Source organism: Paroedura picta, chromosome 7 (assembly GCF_049243985.1).
Source record: "Paroedura picta isolate Pp20150507F chromosome 7, Ppicta_v3.0, whole genome shotgun sequence".
Lineage (NCBI taxonomy): Eukaryota > Metazoa > Chordata > Lepidosauria > Squamata > Gekkonidae > Paroedura > Paroedura picta.
In genome coordinates, this window is record NC_135375.1 from 102,504,212 (window position 1) to 102,522,935 (window position 18,724).

The following is an 18,724-nucleotide window of genomic DNA, read 5'->3' on the forward strand; positions in this document are numbered from 1 at the left end:
ATCTCCCTTTTTCTCCCCCCCGCCCCCCTTCTCATCAGTATCTGACAAAGATACCAGGCAAGGTGACTTCAAGAGCCCTTGCCTGCCTCTGTGTCGGGAGGGGGGGAGCTCTCTTCCAAAATGACCAGGGCCATCCCTGCTTAGCTGCCAAGATTGGGCTAACCTGGGCTACCCAGGTCAAGTCTCTCCGAGGTGTTACCCAATCTAGTTGTTATGGCTCCCCCCTAAAAGTTTAGTCCAGCCTTTCTCAAACAGGTTTCTTGACAGCCCAGGGAAGGGTCTCCCGAATTTTAAGAAGTTCATTAACTGCCACGTTTATTGGGTGATATGACCATATATGGTCATGGAGCCCCACCCCACCCTCTCAAAATGGCCAGTGATGGGCCTGGAGGGGGTGGGAAGGGGAGGGGCACTGGGTGGGCATGTCCACAGCTCTGCTTCCCAACCCTATTCTGCACAATCTCACCACTTCTGGGGTTTCTCGAAGCCTGAAGAATTTTTCAGGGATTTCTCAACAGTAAGAGAGCTGAGAAAGGACAGCGTAGTCAGGAAAGCAATCTGAAGTAGCTAGTAGATTTTGCAAAAGGAAATGATGCTGTTTGTAAAACCAGCCATCACGGAGGGAGCTGTATCCATGTAGTCTAGAACCTCAGATGACAAAACCACGCCTTGGCGGAGGTTTAAACAGGAGCATTTAGTGAGAGTTGGGTCTGCCCTTTAGGCCTCTCCCTGCCTGACATTGCTTGTTCCTCGTTTCTCCAGCAGACGGACGACAGCTTGGAGAAGGTGATCAAGGACACAGAATCGCTCTTCAAGAGCAGGGAGAAAGAATATCAGGAAACCATTGACCAAATAGAGGTAAGGGAAGGGGGAAAGAAGGGGGGGGTGCGGCTGGGTCTGTTTGGGTTCAAGATGCTTAAAGCAGAGTTGCTTGGAACTCCTCCTTGAATGAAAATACAGGAGGGAAAGGTTATGTTTTGAGGCTGATGTCTAGTATGATTTGATTTGATTTGATTTCTATGCCGCCCTTCCATATGGCTGAGGGCAGTTTACATACAAGATCATAGGGGGATACATGGAACGAATCAACATGCAACATAGTCAATATACAACAACAACAATCCAACCGTGGTTCTAAACAACACAACTTCAGTGATCCCAACAACAACAATATAACAAGAACAGAAATTTAGCTAAAGCCCCCTAGAGAGGTCAGGCTGGTTCAGGCCATGGAGGGGATGTCAGAGGTGGGGGGGGATCTGTGGTCGGTCTCAGGCAAATGCCTGGTGGAGGAGCTCCCTTTTGCAAGCCCTGCAGAATTGTGGGAGTTTGGGCAGGGCCTTGATGTCTTCAGGAAGCTTGTTTTATCAGATGGGGGCCAGGACGGGAAAAGCTCTGGCCCTCGTTGAGGACCGACATGCTTGTTTGGGGCCAGGGATCACCAGCCAGTTGGCAGTGGCAGAGCGTAATGCTCTTTTGGGGGTATAGGTGGAGAGACGGTCTCTCGGTACACTGGGCCCCAGACCGCCTATGGCCTTGAAGGTAAGAACCAAAACCCTAAGCCTGATCCGGAATTCAAATGGGTGCCAGTTGAGTTGTTGAAGTATAGGCCTTAAAGAAGGGGTAGAGCCATATTGGGGAGGGGGGGCTTACAGAGACTGTCTGGCTGGAAGGAGGATAGGGATGCCAGCCTCCAGGTGGGACCTGGGGATCCCCTGGAATTGTAGCTTGTCCCCAAATCATTTCCCCTTTAGAACATGGCTTCTTTGGAGGGTGGGCTCTGTGATGTTCACCCTACCCCTCTGCCCCCCAAATTTTCAGGAGTTCCCCAAACTTGAGCTGGCAATCCTCCCCCACTGGTTCAGGGCAGAGGGAGGGCCCTGGCAACCTTAGAGGAAGAGGATACACCATTTCCCTCGGTGGTGTGTTTATGTGTGTATGGACACGTGCGCACATTCCAAAGGAAACCCAACGCCCGATCTCTTCCCACTTTCAAGGCTATATTTGGGCCTCCCCGGAGCCTTGTCAGTAGACTGCAGATAAAAAAGATAAGGCAAGCTGGACTCTTGTCGCTGCCTGCCTTAGTCAAGCGGGGGTAAATTTAGCCGGCTCACTAAATAAAGAGAGGGAGGCCGGGACGGGGAGCTCTCTAGGCAAAGGAGCAGGACAGGGAGAGATTGAAGCCAAGGTTGCCAGTGGCTCTGGCAGCCAGCGAGGTGCCCAAAGGTAGGTTACCTGGGCCAGGGAGGCATCATCCTTGTAGACTCAGCTGGCCGGACCAAGAGATGACCTAAGGTAAGGGTGGCCAGACAGTGGCACGCCAGATATCCATGGCCTACAATTCCCATGAGCCCCTGCCAGCTGGGGAAGAAACGGTTCTGAGTATGCAAGATGGTCTCTTGGGAATTGTAGGCCATGGACATCTGGATAGCCACAATCTGGCCACCCCTGACCTAAGGCATGGTACTAGCAGGGACTCGTGGAAATTGTAATCCATGGACAGCTGGAGAGACACAGTTTGGCCACCCAAACCTAAGGCATGTTGCTGTCAGGGTCTCATGGGAATTGTAGTCCATGGACGTCTGGAGAGCCACGGTTTGTCCATGCCTGCACTAGATGCATGTTAATTTAAACACAGAGATTAACGGTGAAATGTGCAGTCTGCAAGGGAATGTGCTGGGGGATGCCAACCTCCAGGTGGCACCTGGAGAACCCCCTGGGGCTACAGCTCATCTCCAGGAGATCAATTCCCCTGGAGAAAATGGCTGCTTAGAAGGCAGACCCCATTGCAGTCCCTCCCCTCCCCAAACCCTGCCCCAAAGTCTCCAGGTTTCCTCCAACCCAGAGCTGGCAACCCTGCCTGGTCCAAACGCTGGTTCTGGCCCCAACAGCTTCTATTCAGGGTATCCCCCTCCTGAAGCCTCTGCAATCATGTTGGCAAGATGCCCCAAATAAGGAAGCCCTTTGCCCCCATGTTGAGCAGAGCCCGAGGTTGTCCGATTCAAAGGGGTCCTGCTCCTCATTTCACCATCGATATTTACGGTCGGTTCTGCAAGCAAGTAACTGGGAAGCAACCCCAGCCACTTAGGGAATGCTCTGCAGCAGGGGTAGTCAACCTGTGGTCCTCCAGATGTTCGTGGACTACAATTCCCATGAGCCCCTGCCAGCGTTTGCTGGCAGGGGCTCATGGGAATTGTAGTCCATGAACATCTGGAGGACCACAGGTTGACTACCCCTGCTCTGCAGGACACCCTCCAGGCGGAGCTGCCGTTCTTCTCGCAGGTTGCATGATTTGGGCCTAGAGGAAGACACTGGCATACGGCAGGAGTCTAGTCTTAATCACTGGACACGTGGTGGGAATGGTGACCTAGATTCCAGCAGCAGGGTGACCCCCCCCCCATCTCTTCCTTTTGGTGCAGCTGGAGTTGGCCACAGCCAAGAACGACATGAACCGGCACCTTCATGAGTACATGGAGATGTGCAGCATGAAGCGTGGGCTGGACGTCCAGATGGAGACCTGCCGCCGGCTCATCACCCAGTCCGGGGACAGGTGAGCGCCAGGACCTGCAGGCGGCTCCTGACTCGGCCTCCCCAAAGGGAGTTTGGTGGGTTTCGACCCCTTGGGGTTTTCTCGCTCACCGCAGGAAGGGCGTCAGGATGCAGGGTTGGAGCTGCAAACGTTTGAGGGGAGGGGTTTCTTTTCCATCCTTCGCGGGAGGGGAGTGTGTGTGTATGTCAATGGGGAGAGGGGGGAGTCACTCGGTTGGGGTTGGATTCTGAGTGATTGGCTGTAACCCCCCCCCTTGCAGACTCGCAGGTGGTGTTGTGTTTCGTGCCATGTGTGTCTAGAAGGTGGCGATGGCGGTTTTGACAGAGGCAATCACTGTCGCAGGAGAAACTCCACCGGACAAAAGAGACGTTGCTGACCGGCTGGGCTCTTTGCACACTAGCTTTTTCGGACTGTGAATTCAGTGCAGTGCCAGGATTGGGGGGGGGGAATTTTCAAACACACAGCCCCCCTCTCCATCCTACGACAACCCCGGGCTAGCAAGACCCCTTCCCCCGGAGACCTCCTGGGTCTCCTGGCCCCTCCCTGCTCGGTCCTGCGTTCCAAGGCTGTCCACTGCTCGTTCAACCATTCTTAGGGCCCCCCTCGTCTGCCGGCGTCCCACCTCGCTGCCTTGCCCAGGTAGCCTTGTAACTGGCACTCGCCAACGTCTCCCTGCTTCCCCAACACCCACCCCCCACCCCCGTGCCCATATGACCCCCGCCCTCTTTTTCTTTCAGAAAGTCTCCTGCTTTCACTCTGGTATCGAACAGTGAATCGGCCCCAAACGAGGAGACAGAGGAGTCCGATCATGACCTCTCGAGTGACGCCTCCATAAGATAATGGGGGGGAGGCTGTGCCCCTCCCCTCTGCAGTGTGTGTGTTGGGGGGAGCCACGTCCCAACCATGGCCACGAGGGACTTGGGGGACAAGGGGCCATAGTCGCCAGAGCTCTGCCACTGAGTTCCTCCACACCTGGAGGGGGAGCTAGGGAGAGGCCCTGAAGGGGTTTGGGGTCCCGATTCTTCTCCCATCTGATCACCTCCTTACCCCGCTCTACCCGCCCCGCTCCTGCCTTTTGTGGGCCTTCTGGGGGTGGGGGGAGATGTCCGCCTTAACCGCATCTGAGAACCTCGGTGGGGGGGAGCTAGTGAATCCCCCTCACTTCCTGACCTCCTCTTACTATACGCCACTGTCCTCATGTGCCAAGAAGTGGCGCCAGGCCAAAAAAAAGACCCAAAACCTTTTGTCGGCGCCAGCTGGACTCTCTGTGTGGCTCTCCTCGCTCATGGAACGCATCTTTAGTCCCCGAATTGTACAAGATCGCGAGAGCCTCTCCTCTTGGGGATGAAGAACAGGCTTTTTCTGCCTCCCACCCAGCCCCCACCGCGTCCTTTGCATTTTGGCTTAGTTCTTTGTCGGTGGCACAAGCGTCGTCTGTGATGTGCTATGTCTGGATACGAACCAATAAAATGGGTCACTTCCTTTTCTACAGCTTTGGTCTGGGCGGTTTTGTGTCCGGGGACTCATTCAGGGGGGCGGCGCTGACCAAGAGGCTCTTGGAGCAGGTATTATAAAGACTGGTCCAACAGATTCATGTGATCAGGGTGTGTTCCTGGGACTTCATGCTTTATTTCCAGACTTCCCCCCCCCCCATTTCTTTCCATCACACAGGTGTAGGCAGGCCTAATTCAGATGGCTCATGGGAAGGAGGATATTAGGCTCCCCCCATGACATTTTCCTAATCTGCAATGACTTTGGGGGGACCATGTTTACTTACGGTCATTGACGAGTATCAGAAGATAGGTAAAACCACAGTAACATTATTAAGTTAACAAGCAAGTCACAACATCAGCCAAGGATTTCCACACTCTACGGGAAATATAACCAACCTTTGCCACTGTATAAAAGTTCTCTTAAACTGCAAGCAAGATGCTAACTATCTGATGGTCAGTATAGTCAGAGAACCTGTAGCAAAGGTGAAATGAGGCTACTTCTGATATGCCGGTAAAAATCATGGTGCAGTCAAATATGAGTAATCTATTCAAGGGCACAATTGAACCTTCATAGGCACATGCCGAAATCTTCCACTTCAGCAGTGCTGCAGGAAATGCACTGAAAGGAGCTCTCACTGTTTGCCTTCACCCTACCCTTGGTAGCCCGGGCAAGCCCAATGCCATCAGGTCTCAGAGCCAAAGCTGGGCTGACCCTAGGCTAGTATTTGGATGCGAGACCTCAAAGGACTTGGGTGGCAGTTCCTCCAAGGAACACTAGGGGTCATGACTATACGTTTCAGGTGCATAGCCGTGTTGACCTGAAGCAGTGGAAGAAAGTCGGAGCCCAGCAGCACTTTTTGGACCAACAAAGTTGTATTTAAGGCACAGTTTTTTGTATGCAAGCACTCTTCTTCAGATAGGGGTCATGATGCAGAGATGGGCAATAGCAAACTCCCTCCAAACGTCCTTTGCCCGGCTGATCCTTACATCTCCCAGCTACACTACACACGTGCCATACAATAAATGACTAGCTAAGCAGGTTCAGCCCTGGCTGGCATTTGGATGGGAGACCTCCAAAGATTTGGGTGGTAGTTCCTCCAAGGAACACTAGGGGTCATGACGCAGAGGCAGGCAAGGGCAAGCCACCCCTGAACATCCCTTGCCTGGCTGCCTGGCTACACGACACCTACCACATGATAAATTATAGATTGCCCTGCCTCCATCCCATTGCAATGAAAGAAGAACAGTGCTCTCTTGCTATCAGCAGTCTGGAAAACACTATAGAATAATAGTTGGAAGGGACCTTATGGGTCATCTAGTCCAACCCCCTGCACTATGCAGGACACTCACATCCCTATCGCTCATCCACTGTAACCTGCCACCCCCTTGAGCCTTCACAGAATCAGCCTCTCCGTCACATGGCTATCCAGCCTCTGTTTAAAAATTTCCAAACAAGAGGCCAGAGCTTCAGATGTTCCAAAGTGGCTCAAGAGCGAAGTAGCCACCCTCTGAAATTTGCACAGCGCCTCTTTTTCTACACCTGTTTTTCATTGGCCATCGCTTCCAAGTTGCAATGCTTACAATACAGAATTCCCTTCCATGTTCCATGTTAACTTTGAATCGACAGGACCCTTTGTTAATTACTGGGCCAAAGCAGGGAGGCAGCTGTCAGAGTGGCTGCATTTTGCTGCGTCCTACTAGAATAACTTCCAAAAGGCTCCGTGTTAACCTGTTAAACCAAAATCCCAAGCAGGAGTCATGGGACTGCTAAAAAACTAAGCGGGTTCCAGCCCCTGGAAACAGACGCTGCTCTTTGAGCGTCTTGTATGTGCCATTATATAGGGTGGCCCAAGCTAGCCTGATCTTGGAAGCTAAAGCAGGGTTGGCCCTGACAAACATTTGGAATAGTGTGATTTCCACAGACTAGGTGGAAATCCCAGTATTCCCCACTCCTCCACATGCAGCCAGTTGGGTGACCTTGAGTTAGTCATGGTTCTTTCAGAGCTCTCTCAGCCTCATCTTCCTTACTGGCAGCTGCTTTGAGGCACATGAGGCCTTCTGGGTAACCTCGGGCCAAGCATGTTCTCTTAGTTTTCACCCTGACCTACCTCACAGGGCTTCTGTTGAGGGGAAAGGTGTTGGGAGGCTGCTTTAGGACTGCATTGTGTAGTGACAAGCAGGGTATTAACACAGCTCTTCTCATCTTTCAAGACATCAAACCTGCCTGAGAGCAGCTAACTTTTCTCATTTCACCACTTGCTGCGACCAACATGTGCCAGGGAGAAAGCAAGTCAATTAGCAATGAGGAATTAGTTAAAAAGCACCTTGCCTTCTCAGCCACGGGCCTTGAGAGATTTAGTGAACGCACCAACCCCCTTCCTGTTCTGTTGGGAGGACTCAAATTCCCCCCCCCTTTCCCTTCCCAAACAAAACCCAAAGAGCCAGTCTGTGAGACAAGTGATGACTTTTATTGAGAGGGGAGGAGGTGTTACGGAAACAGTCGCGTTTCTTCCAGCCTCTCCACCTCCTCAGAGGCAGGTGGAACTAAGAAGGCCTCTAACTGCAAGGCACAGAGCTGAGTGGTGAGAAAAAGAAAACAGCCGGCAAGGGAGGGGATGACGCATTAAGCACCACTCCCACCACCCCCGCCTTCCAAACAGGGCAAAATTTAGTCCGTCTTCACTCCTTGGACGCCATGTGAACCACCAGGTCAATCACGCGGTTGCTGTAGCCGTACTCATTGTCATACCTGCAGGTGGGGGAGAGAGAACATACCAGGAATTAAAGGTAAAGGTATCCCCTGTGCAAGCACCGGGTCATGTCTGACCCTTGGGGTGACGCCCTCTAGCGTTTTCATGGCAGACTCAATACGGGGTGGTTTGCCAATGCCTTCCCCAGTCATTACCGTTTCCCCCCCCAGCAGCAAGCTGGGTACTCATTTTACCGACCTCGAAAGGATGGAAGGCTGAGGCAACCTTGAGCCGGCTGCCGGGATCGAACTCCCAGACTCATGGACAGAGCTTTCAGACTGCATGACTGCTGCCTTACCACTCTGCACCAATTAGAATGTGCCAAACAGGCCCTGCCAACCCCTACACGCTTCTACCCTGAAGTGTTTGGACAAGAAAACCAGCAAAGTTGGAAGACACCCTGCCTCTCCCCTTTCTGTGGTTTCCCCTGCCCCCTCTCCCCAATAAAGCCTTACCAGGAGACCAGCTTGACAAAGTTATCGTTGAGGGCAATGCCAGCGGCCGCATCAAAGATGGAGGAATGGGAATCGCTGTTGAAGTCACAGGAAACAACCTGTCCGGAAGGGGGAGAGAAGGTGGCTTAAAATGCCTGACAGGTCTGAGCATTAGAAGCATAGAGTTGGAAGGGGCCAGACAGGCCATTTAGTCCCACCCCAGGATCAGCCTCAAGCATCCAGGATAAGGATCTGCCCAGCTGCAGCTTAAGATCATAGAACCATAGAGTTGGAAGGGGCCAGACAGGCCATCTAGTCCAGGGGTAGTCAACCTGTGGTCCTCCAGATGTTCATGAACACCTGAAGGACCACAGGTTGACTACTCCTGATCTAGTCCAACTCCTGCTCAATGCAGGATCAGCCTCAAGCATCCAGGATAAGGATCTGTCCAGCCGCTGCTTAAAAACCTCCAGTCTTTAAGGGGAGCGTACCACCTCCCTAGTATTTAAAGGGAGGTATCAGCGGTCAACATCTGCCCCCCCTTACACCAATTCCTGCAATTTCCAATGTGTTCCCATTGTTTTAAAGCCAAAAGAACCTCTACCTGGATATGCTATATACCTGTAACAGCTACTTTCCATAAATCTCTTGACAATACTTTATGTAGCACAGTCATGATTCAAAGAGGAGAAACTTCTGAAAGCTACATCTATACCAGGGGTCCCCAACATCGTGCCTGTGGGCACCAGCCAGCATCTTAAGTGCCTGTCAGGGCCAAATAGGACTTTTGCCTGACAAAGCTGTTGACTGGCTGGCTGGGCTGATCTTTTTAAATGATGCTTTGGCAGCAGCTGCTCTGTGCACTGAAGTGAAGCTGTGGCAACTGTATCATGGCTGGCTCCGCCTCCTGCAGCCACCATTTTGTGGCAGCCATTTTGGTGCGTTGCCCATTATGCTGTGTCAGAACTCTAGATGTCCCCAGAGCAGCAGGAATGGGAATGCTTGAATTTAACTTCTGCAAAGCTGCCCCATAGAAAGGGGCACCGACAGGGCCAAGAATCCACAGCTGCAGCTCACCTGATCCTCTGTGTATCCCAGAATGCCTTTCATTGGGCCTTCAGATGCTGCCTTCACAGCCTTCTTGATGTCGTCATACTTGGCCTGAGAAGAAGGGGGGAAAGGAGAATGTTTCAAGACAAGCGCTCAGTTCCGAGCCAGTTGGACAGTCACAGCGATGCTCTGGGATGGCCAAAACTGTGGCTCTCCAGAGGTCCATGGACTACAATTCCCAGGAGCCCCCTGCCATGCTGGCAGGGGCTCCTGGGAATTGTAGTCCATGGACCTCTGGAGAGCCACAGTTTGGCCAACCCTGTGGCCCATATGGAGATGTAAGAGGAGGCTTGGCAGAATTAAGTAGGCACAGCCATGCATCTTCCTGAAGCCCTCTTGGAAGTCCAGCAGCCAAATCTATTTTTCACCAAACCTGAATTCTTCCCTGTGGAGAGGGCTAAACCTGCCTTTGAAAATGCACAATCCCTGCAGCCTGATTCACTTCAGGTATCCGGGGACCCTCTGTCCCAATGCCACATTAATTCTGATGTTGAATTTTTGGAGGCTTTTATGGCAGGAATTAACAGGGTCCTGTGGGTTTTAGTCCTTACTGTTTTGTCAGCAGCCGGCTGGCATCTTCAGAGGATGGACATTGTGAAATGGGAATCTCTCCATGCCAATTGTTCCAGAACCACCCATCCATGTTCCAGAACCACCCATAACAGGCAATTCTGATATTGTTGTAATATTGCGTGGGCTATACATATGTGGATAAGCCCAGGTTACCCTGATTTCATAATATCCCAGAAGCTAAGCAGGGCTGTCCCCTTGCAAAGTCTTTGGATGGGAGACCCCCAATGAACACCAGGGCTGTGATGGAGGGGGAGGCTTTGAACGTGTCTTGCCTCGACAACCCCACCAGGGGGCGCCATAAGGCAACCATGACTTGAGGGCACCATCCATCCATCCATCCGATTTCCATACTGGCAAGTTCACCAAGTATTCAATTCGCAAGACATAAAAGGAAATACCCATGATAAGCAGAGACACTCCAGATTCAAGAATACTCACTGGCTTGGACAGGCGGCATGTTAAGTCCACCACGGAAACGTTTGGAGTTGGGACACGGAAAGCCATCCCGGTCAGTTTGCTGCAGGTGAATCAAGACCCAGCGTCAGCCAGAAGCATACGTACCATTTCCAGCAGTCCCCACCCCCCGGACCCCTGCCCTCAATTGGGTGCCCCCTCGGAAAGAAGGGGAGGAAGACTTACCCGTTCAGCTCAGGGATGACCTTGCCGACAGCCTTCGCTGCGCCTGTGGATGCGGGGATGATGTTCTGGGAGGCCCCCCTGCCGTCTCTCCACAGCTTTCCGGAGGGACCATCCACAGTCTTCTGTGTGGCTGTGATGGCGTGGACCGTGGTCTGGGGAAAGAGATGGAAGACGCTTCCATGCTAAGCTTACAGAGATTCGCGGATGCAGAGAAGCTAAGTTCTCCCTCCACAAAAAGCTATCGTGTGTGCATAAACATGTCCGGAAAATACTTCATGAACTGTAGCTTCTCAGGAGCTGCTCACCTTTCCAATCCATATTTTACACCATCTTGTTCTCCACAGTCCACCCCTATAGGAAAACAGCATTTCCACCCAGCCCTAGCTACTTTTGTTGTTACCTGCCCTGAGTCTCCGGGGAAGGGCAGGATACAATATTATATGATTATTATAATCACTAGTCTGTTAGAGCACGAAAAAAATGGAAGTCCGACAGCACCTTGGAGACCAACTACATTTGTCCCTAAGTGAGCTTTTGTGACTCTTGACTCACTTCCTCAGGTCTGCAGCAGGGGGATCAAACTGGGAGTTCTGCTTAATGGGAACTCCTCTAATGGAGGAGGGGTTAAGACAGGCAGGGTTCACACCACCTCCCTCAACCCCACTGACATCTTCCCTTCAGGCAGAACTGCCAGTCTGATTTCCTTCCACATTTCTGAGGGAAGGATTATGCCCCATTGTCGGCAATCCAGTTATCACTGGTTGGCCACTGTGCAAGACAAGATGATGGAGATGGGACTAGTTGACCTGAGCCAACTTGCTCTGTTCTTATGAAGGGAGCTGGGACTCACCAAAGTTCTCACAGAAACAAAATATTGCTGGTTTGCAAGGTGCCGCCCGGTTCCTTGAGAAAGCCAATTTTCCACAGATGCCACGCCACGCTACCTAGAAGCATGCCCTGCCCACCTACCATGAGGCCTTCCACAATGCCATAGTTGTCGTTGATGACTTTTGCCAAGGGCGCCAGGCAGTTGGTGGTACAGGAGGCATTGCTGGAAGGGAAGGAGATCAACAGTTATGGGGAGGTTTCTTCTCCAGCCTCAAGCCAGCGGGCAGAGGAGCAGCCTCTTGCTATTACGGTTACTGCAACCATGACAATCACCACCACCACCACCACTACCCGAGCTCACCTGACAATTTTCAGAGAGTTGTCATATTTCTCGTGATTGACACCCATCACGAACATGGGAGCGTCAGCAGAGGGGGCAGAGATGACGACGCGTTTGGCACCCCCCTTCAAGTGAGCCTGGATGGGAAAGAGAACGCACAATCTGCATTGTGTTCACAGCTTACCAAAGGGCACAGAAATCAGGACAAAGAACTCTGCAAAAGAATACAGCTTTGGGCTACTGTAGTTCTACACAGAACTGTTTTCCCACTGGATTTGTTTCTATGGTGCCACTTGGGAGCTTCATCTCCCTACATGGATGGGGCTAGCTGCATGAGCCCCAATCAACCCCAAAGGAAGAGACTCAAGAATATGAGTCAGATTAATGTCCCTTCCTAATTCCTAAATATTAATTTATCCCTGGGGGACACCGCTAGGGAAAAAAGCTGCTCCGTTATCCTAGAATTCAAAGTCCTGAAGAGATGCATCCTCAGCATGAACAAATCGGTGGTTCACAACACGGATGCACAAGCAACTATAGCTCATTAAACAGAGAGGCCCATCTCCGGATTCTCCAATTTATCTTTGCCAACAAGAGCTGCAGCATTTCGCATGCCTATACTTCCATCAACCTAAATCTTCAGCCTCCTCCTCGGAAGGGCAGGACATGGATTCTCATTTCCCTATTTTATTCCTACAACAACCTTGCAAGGTGGATTAGGCCAAGCGTATACACACCCCTGGTCCATGCAAGGTTCTAAGATATGCTGGGTGACCAAGGTAGACATTTGTCCCTGCTCTCCCAGAACCTAGGGCAGGCTTTCTCAACCAGGGTTTTGTGATGGCCCAGGAAAGGTTTCCCGAATGGGTGGGAGTTAATTTTTAATGTTTAAATGTGTTAAAAAGTGATTGGGTGATATGTTGACCTGCCCCACCCTCAAAAATGTCCAATGATGGGCCTGGAGGGGATGGGAAGGGGAAGGTTCCTGGGTGGGCGTGCATATAGGTGTACTTCCCAACCATATTTTGCACAATTGCACCACTTCTGGTGTTTCTCAAAGCCTGAAGCAGGGGTAGTTCCGTGCTGGCAGGAGCTCATGGGAATTGTAGTCCATGAATATCTGGAGGACCACAGGTTGACTACCCCTGGCCTGAAGAATGATTCGGGGGTTTCTTAAAGGTAAAAAAAAAGAAAAGAAAAGCTGCCCTGGGCCAACAGTCTAACCCTGAAGAAGTGTTGCATGCCCACAAAAGTGGACATCCAGAATTAAGCATCTTCTTAAGAGCTGTTTTCTTGTACCTTTCTTTTTACTACTCCCAAAGGAGTCTCCAATCAACTTACAATCAGCTACTCTTCCTCTCCCCACAATAGACACCTGATGAGGTAGGCGAAACAGAATGCTCAGAGAACTGACAATGGGCCAAGGTCACAAGCACGTTGCATGTGCAGGAGCAGGGAATCAAACCCGGTTTTGAAGATCAGATGCCCCCCCTCTTAACCAGGACACCAAGCTGTCTTTCAAGGTGCCACTGGACTCAACAGCTCCACTGCTCTGTCAGAATTCCTCCAGAGTTCAAGCATTACACAAGAGGTTTCCGTTCAAGCAGCCTGAATGGACCCCAGCTCTCCCCCTGCCCTCTCCAGCTACTTACGCTGGCCTTCTCCGTGGTGGTGAAGACCCCGGTGGATTCCACAACGTACTCTGCACCAGCCTCACCCCATTTGATGTTGGCAGGGTCACGCCTGCCCCCCAAAAAAGAAGAAAAGAGAAAGCAGTTCAGGATCAGGTAATTTCTCACCCTGTCGGCCAGGAAATCAGAGGTCAACAAGGATGCCACTTACTCTTGGAAGATGGTGACGGCCTTCCCATTAATCACAAGTTTCCCGTTCTCGGCCTTGACGTCCCCCTTGAAACGGCCGTGAGTGGAGTCATATTTGAACATGTAGACCTGAGTGAGGAGATGACCTGGTTAGCTGAGCTCTCAGATCAGCGACTGCTCCTTCGCTCCCACTGTACCTGCCATCTTTATTTTATTTATTTGTTGGATTTCTATCCCGCCACTCCCCGAAGGCTCGTGGCAGGTTACAGAATATAAATACATAAAACCCCAATAAAAATACCCCTAAAAATTATAAAATCATATAATCTACAAACCCAAGATGTACCACGACCAACCAATTGAAGAGCGCCCCCCCCCCCACTACCTCCGGGGTAGACATAGAAGAAGAATTGGTTCTTATATGCCGCTTTTCCCTACCTGAAGGAGGCTCAAAGCTGCTTACCATCGCCTTCCCTTTCCTCTCCCCACAACAGACACCCTGTGAGGTGGGTGAGGCTGAGAGAGCCCTGATATTACTGCTCGGTCAGACCAGCTTTATCAGTGCCATGGCGAGCCCAAGGTCACCCAGCTGGCTGCATGTGGGGGAGTGCGGAATTGAACCCGGCATGCCAGATTAGAAGTCCACACTCCTAACCACTACACCAAACTGGCTCTCTAGGGGATGTCATGGGCCGCCAAGGACGGTTCCAAAAGAGAGGGTCAGATCTTCCTTGCTGCACTGGCCTCAACCATGCACCTGGCGGAAGAGCTCTGTCTCGCAGGCCCTGCAGAATGCCAAAAGCTCCCGCAGGGCTTATAGCTCTTCCGGTTCATTCCACCAGATCAGGGCCAGGACCAAAAATGCCCTGGCCCTGGTCGAGGCCAAGCAGGCCTGCCTGGGGCTGGCCATGACTAGCAGATTTGGACCCACAGAGCATAAGGCTCTGCAGGGGGCATAGGGCGAATGGCAGTCCCTCAGGTACTTGGGACTCAGACAACATAGGGGCTTAAAGGTAAGCACCAAAACCTTGAATCGGATCCAGGCAGCAACCCGTAGCCCCATCCCCAAGCCAAGACTTATTAATATATTATTTATGAGATTAGATTTCTAAGCTGGATTTGCCAGGCACAACTACAGATAAGGTTTTATTCCTTGAGCAACCGTGGAAACTACCCATCAGTTGCCGGCCCACCAAGTATACTTCTCTGGGTATGCATGGATTTGAGGGATTTTAATGGGAAAGGGGGATGCAAACCAGCCTTTAGAAACACCCAATGGAGAAGACAGCCATGCCAACAAAAGAACAAGAGGCCTAGTCTGAGCCCAAGCTGCCTGGCTCAAACCCAGCCTTCAGCCAGCGGCCTTTCTAATGCCTTGTAGACAACTGCCCCCTTTCCCCCTCCCCAGCAAAAGAAAGAACTTGTGAGGAAAATTTGGGGATATAAGAAAGCCTGCAAGACAGGACCAGGCTAGTAGAGACCTAGGATGGCAATGCAACATCCTGCTTAAGTCACTTCCTGTATGGAAAGGAAGTGATGCCACTGTGTGAAGTTTAGGCCTCTCCCCCAGCCAGATTGATGGCCGAGGATGCCCCACCCTCAGCAGGAGGCTCATAGTCTGAGGGATGGCCCATATGGCCCCACTTCATGAGGAGGTTCAAGCAGCAGCTACAGAAGGGCTAGTTTTTTGTACCCCACTTTTTACTACCTGAAGAGATTCTGAAAGTGGCTTATAACTGCCTACCCTTCCTCTCCACACAACAGACACCCTGTAAGGCAGGTGAAGCGGAGACTGTGAGAAAACAGCTCTTAGAAAACTGACTGACCCAAGGGGAAGGGCCCTTGCTCTCCCCAAACTCACCATGTAGGCAAGGTCAATGAAGGGGTCATTGATTGCCACAATTTCGACTTTATCGCAGGCGACACCACACCTCGTAACCAGACGGCCAATGCGGCCAAATCTAGAGGAAGGAAATTGACAGTTGTCACCAGGCCGGACTAACAAGACATTTCTGGTTTCTCACAGGTAGGGGACAAAAGGCCTGTTCAAGTAAGGGCGCGATGCCACAGCAGAATGTAATTGCTCTCAGGAAAAAGGGGAAAATCACAACAGACTGGTCATATTGTAATCCGCAAGCCGCTGGAAACTACTTTCAGGATGGGCTGAAGCAAGTTCCTTGAAGAACAGGCAAACTTTTAGAAGGTAGGCCATGCCCAGTGAGACCTTTAAGCCAAGAGGTAAGCAGACCAACAATTTGTAACTTTAAGTCAGTCGCAGAACTGAGGTAATTATTAGAGAGAATAAAAACACAAATTTATTTAGATAGGGGCAATTCTCTCTTTCTTCCATCCGGTCACAGCTGATTTATGGTGACCCCAAAGGTATTATGTGCTGAACTGTGTTTTATGAATTATTTCCATTGGTGTTTCGTTTCATTTCCCTATAAGAACAGCCTTCAACCTGGGATGTGTGTGAGAACTAGAAAGCAGAACTATACTTTGTCTCCAGTTTCCTCTTACATAGGTATACCTTTAAGCTCAATTTTTAAAAATAATATTTTCATCAACATTAGGGAGAGAAAACCACTCCTTGGCAAAGGTCCTCTACCCCAGAGTGGCCGAACTGCACTTCTCCAGATGACCATGAACTACTATTCCCATGAGCCTCTGAATTGTAGCCCATGGAGAGCCACATTTTGACCACTCCTGCACTGTACAGCCTGGACACCACCATTTAATACAGCTTGCAGGCTCTTCTTTATAGTGCCACACCCCCAGCAGCATGGAGACACCATCTCTTCCAACCCTTGATCCTCCCCCACAAAGAGGGCAATATTTTTCTGGGTCCTCCCATGAAGCAGAAGGGTCCCCTTTGCTCCACTGAGTCCCACGGGATATTGGAAAGAAGGAAGCAAAAGGAACAAAAAGGCTGGACCCAAATGCCAGGGACAACAGGAGTTTGAATCAGGGATGGTGGGGGGAAAGGATCCAGGGGGAATAAACAGTAACCCTCCAGAAGGCCAAAGGAATTAAAGAAGAAGCTGTTTCATTGCTTCTCCCTCCCTTGAGTGGCAGTAGCTGAGGTTTGAGAAATCCCAACAACAGGTGCCTTTTGGGTCACAGGCCATGGGGATTGTGTTCCAGACAAAGGGCAACTTTGCTCTCCTTTAACCCTTTCCACCCCAGCGGACACGAGGGGGTTGCATCACACAGCAGAGCTAGTCATCCGGACCAGGACAAAGGCACTGTGAATGCCCAAGGGAATATTGTGCACTGAATTTTTAGAGGCACCGTACAGAGACAGGCACCAACCTGACCCCGCCCTGCCTATCCAAATTGCATCAGTTCCCTGTGGTCTCCGACAGGGCTCTTTCCCCATCCTGAAGCACAGAGCCTGAAGATGCCAGGAGCAGGAGGGAGCCAGGAAGGACCTTTTGCATGCTGAGCACGGGGCTGTGAGGTCTCCGTGGGAATTCTTAATGGAAAGCGACTTTGTACAGCTTTCCATGGGCTGCAAAGCATGCCGGGGGTTTCTCTCAGGTTGCATCTGGAGCAGGCTGCCCGCTTCCCCCCTTTCTTGGCCATCCTGCGGGTGAGCCTCTCCTTTTCAGTGTCTGACAGAAAGGTCAGGCACTAACTTTAGAGCCGGCTCTCCCAGGCTCCCGGAGCAGAGTTATCTAGTTACAGCTCTCTGCCTCCGAGTGGGACCAGCCAAAAGGCCACATTCCAAACCAGGAGGGCAGTAGCCCCCCCCCCCAGACACCCCTACTTGTGGGGTGGCCACAGGGAAGGAAGAAAGGGAAGGAGAAGCAGGGACAGCCCCACCGGCGGCTACCGGCTTCCTGTTCAGGGTGACTCAGTGAGGCCCTGGCAAGGAAATGAATCAGCCGGCGGTGCATCCTGGCCCAGATCAGGTCCCCTCCCTCCCCGCCATGCGCTTTCTCCTGCGCACACCCCGCCAGAAGCGTGCAAGGGGTGCCAGGTGCGCCTAAGAGGCAGCTGCACCATGTGGGACAGAAGCGAGTCTTGTCCCTGGGACAGCTGCTGGGAGAAGCTGGCAGGTCCGGCCAGAGCGACCTTCAGACGTCCTTGGGGGGGGGGTGGAGGGAAGGGAAGAGCGCCAGGCGGGTCATCCCTGGCTGCCGGCTGCTCTTCACTCTCCTCTCCTCCCTCCCCCCGCGACAAAATGCAACAGGCCCCCAAGCGCGAGCGCAGCATCCGGAGGCTCCCATTGGCTAGAAAGTTCGCCGAAGCAAGAAAGCCGAGGGGGGAGGGGCATCTTTCACCCCCCGAAGTTTCTCCTCCCTCCCCCCCCCCCCCGCCATGCCCGGGCAGGCGCGCGGCACGTCCGCCCCCGCCGGACTCACCCGTTCACTCCGATTTTCACCATCTTGGCTTCGGGAAGGAAAAAGAAGCGTTCCTGGGGAGAGGAGGGAGAGGAGGGCGACGCGGTTAGCGGCCCGCCCGGAGCAAGAGAGCGCCGGGCCCGCTTGGACAGGCCACCCCCCGCACCCTTCTGCAAGACGGCTCCGAGGTGCCCCCCCCCCCGGGGCCAGGAAGGAAGACGGGACGGAGAAAGTTAGACGAGGGGCGGTGCTCGGGAGCCGACTCCGCTCCCCCCGCCCGCCCGCCCGCCAGCCCGCCAGCCAGCCAGCCGGCCCGGGAAAGGCGGCTCCCGTTAGGCTGGAGGCCAGGGCGCCGCCGCCCCCTCGGGGCTGGTTGGCTGGCTGCGGGAGGAACGGGCTGCCCTTGTTCCGGCGCACGCCGAGACTGCAAGTCTTCTGCCAGCGGAGCAGCCCGGGAGCCCCGTCGAGCCTTTGCGTGGCTGGAGTGGCCTGAAACGCTGGGCGGAGGCGGCCTTAGAGCTCCCTTCTGGAAGCCTCCGCCTCCTCTCCCGTCCGATGCCACCGCGACTCACCTGGCGGGCGCCTGACCTGTCTCAGCTCTGCGGTGCAGTGAGGAGGTGAGGGCGAGGCGTCCGCCCGCCGCGCCCTTTATACGGCCCCCTATGCTAATCGCGCGGGCCGGCCCCGACGGCAGGCGCCGAATCGGAGCCCCGCGAGAGGCCGGGGCCGCCCCTCGCCCGCCCTCCTCCGCCGGCCCTGGCCGCCCGCGAGGGAAGGAAGCGGCCCCGGCGAGGCGGAGGGCAGAGCGGCCCGTGGAGCAGGCCACGGACAAAGCCTTGCC

General features: G+C 52.8%; 2 protein-coding genes across 4 annotated transcripts in view; one reads left to right on the forward strand and one right to left on the reverse strand.

The window, feature by feature from the left end:
* The window catches only part of IFFO1 (intermediate filament family orphan 1), a 28,201-nt gene extending 23,160 nt beyond the window's left edge, over positions 1–5,041 (forward strand). For 2 of the 3 annotated variants that reach the window (XM_077345826.1, XM_077345827.1), the window contains exons 7-9: positions 763–858; positions 3,420–3,550; positions 4,288–5,041. In XM_077345826.1, coding sequence (XP_077201941.1) covers positions 763–858; positions 3,420–3,550; positions 4,288–4,390 — 330 coding nt within the window. In that variant the 3' untranslated portion in view covers positions 4,391–5,041. Of the gene's footprint in view, positions 1–762; positions 859–3,419; positions 3,551–3,809; positions 4,267–4,287 lie in introns of those variants that run through there. The other variant, XM_077345828.1, reaches the window with a different exon arrangement.
* Positions 5,042–7,490: 2,449 nt separating this feature from the next.
* GAPDH (glyceraldehyde-3-phosphate dehydrogenase) lies at positions 7,491–18,640 on the reverse strand. The gene is made up of 12 exons (XM_077345829.1): positions 18,456–18,640; positions 17,905–17,957; positions 15,399–15,498; positions 13,560–13,666; positions 13,370–13,460; positions 11,739–11,854; positions 11,519–11,600; positions 10,550–10,701; positions 10,349–10,427; positions 9,305–9,388; positions 8,249–8,346; positions 7,491–7,792 (listed from the first exon to the last, which is right to left on the reverse strand). Exons 2-12 carry the CDS (start codon positions 17,925–17,927, stop codon positions 7,723–7,725), a joined length of 1,002 nt encoding a protein of 333 aa, XP_077201944.1. The 5' UTR covers positions 17,928–17,957; positions 18,456–18,640; the 3' UTR covers positions 7,491–7,722.
* Between the last annotated feature and the right edge of the window lie 84 nt (positions 18,641–18,724).

Bases quoted from the DNA above. Each gene is read 5' to 3' on its own strand.
- GAPDH (XM_077345829.1), bottom strand. From the start codon at position 17,927: ATGGTGAAAATCGGAGTGAACGG. The intron at 15,499-17,904 runs GTGAGTCCGGCG...TCCTTCCTCTAG, and splicing joins GTGAAAATCGGAGTGAACGG to ATTTGGCCGCATTGGCCGTC. The intron at 11,855-13,369 runs GTAAGTAGCTGG...TTTCCCATCCAG, and splicing joins CCACCACGGAGAAGGCCAGC to GCTCACTTGAAGGGGGGTGC.